The sequence below is a fragment of the Mesoplodon densirostris genome, chromosome 2 (assembly GCF_025265405.1).
Source record: "Mesoplodon densirostris isolate mMesDen1 chromosome 2, mMesDen1 primary haplotype, whole genome shotgun sequence".
Lineage (NCBI taxonomy): Eukaryota > Metazoa > Chordata > Mammalia > Artiodactyla > Ziphiidae > Mesoplodon > Mesoplodon densirostris.
The window spans coordinates 52612051-52618373 of NC_082662.1; the positions used below are offsets into that span (position 1 = coordinate 52612051).

Below are 6323 nucleotides of genomic sequence, written 5' to 3' on the forward strand. Positions count from 1 at the left end.
GCTGGGTGGGAGCAGAGACCAGTATGTATTCTTTTTTTTAATTTAAATTTTTTTTCATTTTTTATTTTTTTGGCTGCACCGCACAGCTTTTGGGATCTTAGTTCCCCAACCAGGAATCGAACCCGGGCCCTTGGCAGTGAAGGCACAGAGTCCTAACCAGTGGACCGCCAGGGAATTCTCAGAGACCAGTATGTATTCTACTACTTCACAGCAAGTAAAACCAAACATTTATTCTATATAATCTCTTACATGTACCCTTATCTAAAAACATACTTTACATATATTTCTCTTGATTTTACCTTGCTGGTTTTCACTCATTTTCCTGCCAAGTCTTCCCAGCATTCTACTACCTACCTGTTTACTAAAGTGCTTTGTCTATCTTCCTTCAGTTGGGGATTTCAAAAAATGTTGACTAAGAACAGGGTCACACATAAATCCTCTCAACCTCTCCACCTCCCACACATTGTGTTTACATCCATTGTTCAGTCACTACCAAGTTGGTATGTCGCCTGTCTTAATATTATTCAGTCCAGAATTCTCTGCCTTATTTCAAGTCTTTGTGAGAAAAATGTGCCTAATGACTCACTGAAATTAACCAATTAACTGTGCTTTATGATTCCCTTCATCTGCACTGCAGTAACCTCATCAATAAAGAGAATGCGGTCAGTTTAGCATGCTCTGTTTTTTAGTCAACATACACCAACCCTTAGTGACCATCACCTTTGTGTTTTGTTCTCACATCTAATATACTTAATTATTTGGTCTGTAATTTTGCCAGGGATTGTCCACAAGCCTCAAGTTCTGTGATTTCATTACCAACTTTTATCTCTTTTTAGAAAATGAGATATTTGTCTCAAGTCAACTGGCATATGTTCTTCTGGATCAGCTATCAGATGACTCATCAGGGTTCCATAGTAATATCTTCGTGTTATTTTAGCATCATGGGCCTTTAGACTTATATTTAAAGCACTAAGAATTGTCTTTCTAGATCTTTCCTTTTCTTGGCATCTATTGTACTCTAATTCATTTATTAGGCTTTCAATACATACAAGACTTTGCACTCAGTGCTGAGGGTACAGTTGTACACATAGAATTTACAGGTAAATGGGGGGAACACAGAAATGCATAGGAAATTGTCAGAGTGCAATAATCCCTACGAATGTTATGGGAGCCCACAGTGGGAGGGAGGCAGGCAAATCTGAGGCTGGTGATGGTGGCACTTCATTAGATTTGCATTTTAAAAAGATGGTGCTAGCTATACTTGAGAACTGGGCTTCTCAAACACGAATGTTGCATAGGCCTCACCTGGGAATTGACAACAGTGCAGATTCTGACTCAGTATGGCTGGAGAGGGGCCTCAGAGTCTGCATTTCTAACAGAATCCCGGGTGAGGTTGACATTGATGGTCCATAGACTACCCTTTGAGGAACAAGGATTCAAAGAGTGAATGAGAGAATGAGATTAGAGGCGGGAAGCAGGGTTGGAAGGCTGGTGTAGGGATATATGAGGAAAACGATGGTGGCACAAACTGAGGGACACCTGTTTTACTCTTTAAGCCTGTACCTTGATCTTTTTTGTGAAAAATATGTATTCTAAGTAGGCATTGAGTATTTTCCGTTCATCTCCTGTTAGTAACTGTCCAGGCTAAACTAAAAACAGATGGAGGGAGTGCTATTCCAGTCTTAATTCTTAATAAGTGGCCTGACTTTAAGTTCACTGAGGCCTCAGTTGTCTCACCTCATCTGTAAAATGGGAGACTGGTTGTTATGGGTTATGTGCCTCCCCCCCAATTCATATGTTGAAGTCCTAACCCCAGTATCTCAGAATGTGACCTTATTTGGAAATAGGGTGACTGCAGATGTAATTAGTTAAGATGAGGCCATGCTAGAGTAGTAGAGTTATAAGCCAACTGACTGGTGCCCTTATGAAAAGAGGAAATCTGTACACAGACACATATATAGGGAGAGGCAAGGAGAGAGACCTGGAACAGAAGGATCCTTCCTGGGCACCTCAGAAGGAGCAGGGCTCTGCTGACACCTTGGTTTTGGCTGACACATCTCCAGAACTGTGAGACAATACATTTCTGTTGGTCTAAACTACCCAGTTTATGGCATTTTCATTCAGCAGCCCTAGCAAACTAATAGACTGACTTGTACCTTGAAGGTCACTTCTCTGACTGATATACTATCCATCTTTTCCACACATCCTATAAGAAATCTGAACTAAATGTGGTTACACGAGAATAGTTCTATTTTTCCATCCATTATTAATTTGTAATGTTTTTTTAATCCAGATTTTCCTTATAGAGACTTCTTCCTCTTTTGGCTTTTACTTATGTTTCTTATGTACATTTTTTACTTATGGGCTCAACTGATTTACCCCAAAGAAAACACCTTCTTGAGGCCCTGGCTGAAAGGTGTAGATGTAGCATGACTAAAATGTTTTTTAGAGTCAGACTTTGGAACATGCGAAGGCATGGTAGTGGTGGGTCTGTCTTTAACTCAGCCTCTTGAGAGTTATTTATTTTTGAACCATACAAGAATATTTTAGGAAAGCTTGTTAACTGTCCTATGTCATTCCAGCAACAGTAATATCAAGTCCATAGAAACAGAAACAGAAAACTTATCTTAATATTAAAAAAACCAATTGTTTTATTGTCTGTGTCATAGAAGAAAGAGAACTGTGTCTTTTATTTCCAATTAATGTAGTTGATGTAATGTACTCTTATTTCCTGAATCTAAAGTTTAAAGAATAAAGAGAAATAAATACAGGTACCTTCTTATAAGACAGATGGAATTTTTCTCCACTTTAAAAGGACAAGGATGCTTCCCCTACCTCCCACCCCCATTAGGAACGTATTAGACTCTGATACCCCTGGAAAAAGGAAGGGGTTGAGGATGAAGGGGTTAAACAAACAACCTCAAAGAGGAATGGAAATTAGTAGAATAGCAGTCTTTCAGGTAGAAGGAGAATTGAGCAAGGCATTCCAACTGATCTTATTTACTTTTCTGGACAATAACTGGGATTTGTCAAGATCAGCAGATCTTGAAATAATCACTTATCACAGTATCTTAGTTTCTTCATCTACAAAACAGAGATAACCTGGCATAGAATGTAAAAGGGATGCCAAGTGTTTCATAGAAAGAGATTTGATTTTTTACTTAATGTCTTGTATCCATGGAAAGATTTGCCTCAATAATAATAGCAGAACCATTTATTAAGCACGTTGAATATACTTCTAGGCACTGGAAAGATGTTTTGCATACTTTTTCTCATTTGATCCTCACAACAACCCTACTAGATAGATGGATTTTATCCCCACTTGATAGAATCTGAGGCCAGAGATGTTCATTCACTTTCTCAATGTCAAAAGTCTAGGAAGGCACAGAGCCAGGATTCAAACTCACATCTCTCAGGTCTGTAGGGATCTCAAATATATGACTCACGTGCTGCAAAGCTCACTTCCTGTACCATGACAGACATTACTAATTGATTACAGTACTCATTTTGGAATCCCCTGGGGCAACCATACTGATTGGTGGGGAGGTAAAGCCCATTTGCCCTTCTAAAGCCTATACTACATAACAGTAGTCCTCATGGCCTCATCTTCAGGGATTCTGATTTAATGGGTCTTGGGTTGAACCCTACATCTTTATTTTTAAGGACTCTCCAGGTGATTCTGATGATAGCCAGGTTTGGTGTCCACTGCTTTCTGAACCTATGTTCAATGAGGTTAGATCTTTGTGTTTCTCTATTTTTTTGGTCTGTGGGTTTCTGAAATAGAGGAAAGAACTAACGAAATCATTTTAGGAGGGAAAGTAATTATTAACTGCTATTTATGGAATGTCTACTAGATGAAAGGCAGGGATAAGTATCTTCTTTTTCTTATGCAAACCACCAAAACTCTGGAAGGAAGAACTGGTCATACTTGTCTGTGCCAAACATATAGAGAATTTTAGCGATACATGAGTGTCCCCCGTCAAGTGTGACTGTGATGAGTTTAGAGGAAGAAAGCCCTCTTAGTTATGTTCTGAGAAGCCCCTATTAGAGGAATATGGATTATGAAGAAAAGTAAGTGAAACTCTTACAATTTATGACTCATTACCAAGCCCACTCCTTTAATTCATAACAGTTTGATTAACAACCTTCCCCTCTCCCTCCCCACCCCCCAAAAATTACTAATGTGGTAGATTACAAACCTGATGAGAAGAAGCAGCAATACTCCATTAATATTTATAAATGTCTCAATGCTTATATTTCCCATCTATTTGGAAAATCAGCCCAAGTAATTAAGGAATGTGGGGAATTACAAAGATGAAAACTTTAGGAAAACACTGTGCATAGAAATTATCAACACTATTTTACTTTTACTGTTTCATCTTAATGACTTAATTTTCCATGGACAGCATTTTTAAAATGTAAATTTCTGGATTAAGGAAAAAACTTCATTATCATCCAAGCAAAACAGGTATTTTTCAAATAGTAAACTTACATCTTTGGCTTCTCCACAAGATATCGAAAATGTTTACTTCCAATGATTTTCACCATCATCTCAGGCATCGCATTTGATCCACGGGCAGTCTTCCAAACTGAAGACATAATTCTCAAAACCTCTTCAAATCCTTGGGGGTGGAAAATAAGTAAAACTCTTTCTCTGGATTTTCCACTAGGCAAATGTAGCATCCTTGTCAATAATAACAGCAACAATAATAATAGCGAGACCAAGTGCTTTACCTATTTTATTATTTCAGTATTTCTAATAAAATCATGAGAAAGATACTCTTAATTACTATTATCATTCTTGTCTTACAGTTGAGGGAACAGGTATAATGTAGCTAAGTAACTTATCCAATATCACATAACAGAAATTAGCAGAGTTGGGAATTCCACCTAAGAGGTCTGCAAAACTGGTTGACAGCCATTCGGTGACTCTGCCTTCCTGTACTACAAGTCAGGTGACAGGATTCTTGTGAGGTCAGAGAGGAAACCAGGGCTCTAGAGGGACATGTGAAGAACTCAAATTCAGTTTTGAAGCTCAGTTTCCCCATTTATGAAACCAGAATAATTCCAGTTCTGCTCTCTGGATTTAGGGGAAAGCCAATGAGATCATGCACCTGAAGGAACACTGTGCATAGAAAAGGGGATTTTTCTCATTATCACTGATCTGTTTCTGCAACAATGCAGTGGATCTAAAATTGAGATCCAGCACCAGATATTCATTGCATGTTTAAATAGGTGTGATGCCAGGGGAAACTTAGAAGTTCTATAAACCTGGTCCCAGGCTAACCATTCCCTATCAGAGGCTCTCAGAGATTGAAAGGCTTTTAGAAATCATTCTAATCCAAATGCTCCCTCTACAGATTGGGAAACCAAGGCCCAGAGAGGGTGTTATTTGACCAAGGTCACACAGCGAGTGAGAGCATACCTGTTTCCAGTACTCTGGTCTGATAAGTAGACCAGGGTTCTTCCCAAAACCCTAGCTTCACTTAGTGTGTGGTGAGCAATAGGACCTGCTCTGCGAGGGTAGCCCCATCCCTACAACTTCTTTGAAGCTATCTGGAAACTTCAAGGACCAGAATTTGTGATTATGGGGGTCCTCTCTACCCAACAGCTGCGTGTCAATCCTTTCCCTGGAGAGCTCAGTGGGGGCAGCCTTACCACTCGGGCGGCTCAGGGGTGCGTGTCAATTACAGAGGTAATTGACAGAGGCAAGATTTGAATATAAACCTACATATATCCAAAATTTCTAGGCATTCTTTATTATGCTAAAAGTCTTCAGCAAATGTGGGTAAAGGCACTTTAAACTGACTCCAGAATGGTGTTATTTCCATAAGCAGCAGCAGCAGTCCCAGCATCCACAACCTTTGCCTCCTGCCCTCTAACTGTATTGTGTTTTGTGCTTTACTGTATCATCTACTGGCACATGCTGCCAGAGATGGATGATATACTGGGCTCCCCTCTAGGGCTCACTCTCTAGTGGGCATATTCTATGATATACAAAGTACCAGGGGAGTAGAGAAGAGGGGGCAGCTCCCTTCTCACTCCCCCAGTCCAGCTTTCACGTTGTCACCAGATCAGTTCTCCCAAGGTACAACTCTGATAAGCCCCTTCCTCTAGTCCAATGTCTCAAAGGTCTCCCATCAGCCATGGAGAATGTCCATGGTTTCAAAGTCTTCTGTGCCCTGGCCTCAAGCTAGACCTAACTCGCTATCCCACTACTTCTCCCAGACTTGCTAAACTCCATTCAACCTGCTCCACTCACTGGCCTGAATCTACCTTTCATTTCTCTGCCCCTGTGGTTCATTCTCTTCCCTCTGTCTACA

General features: G+C 40.0%; 1 protein-coding gene across 1 annotated transcript in view; it reads right to left on the bottom strand.

Moving 5' to 3' along the window:
* C2H1orf87 (chromosome 2 C1orf87 homolog) overlaps positions 1 to 4599 on the bottom strand; it is an 89337-nt gene extending 84738 nt beyond the window's left edge. The window contains 1 exon segment of the mRNA XM_060119356.1: positions 4493 to 4599. Coding sequence (XP_059975339.1) covers positions 4493 to 4599 — 107 coding nt within the window.
* Positions 4600 to 6323: the final 1724 nt, after the last annotated feature.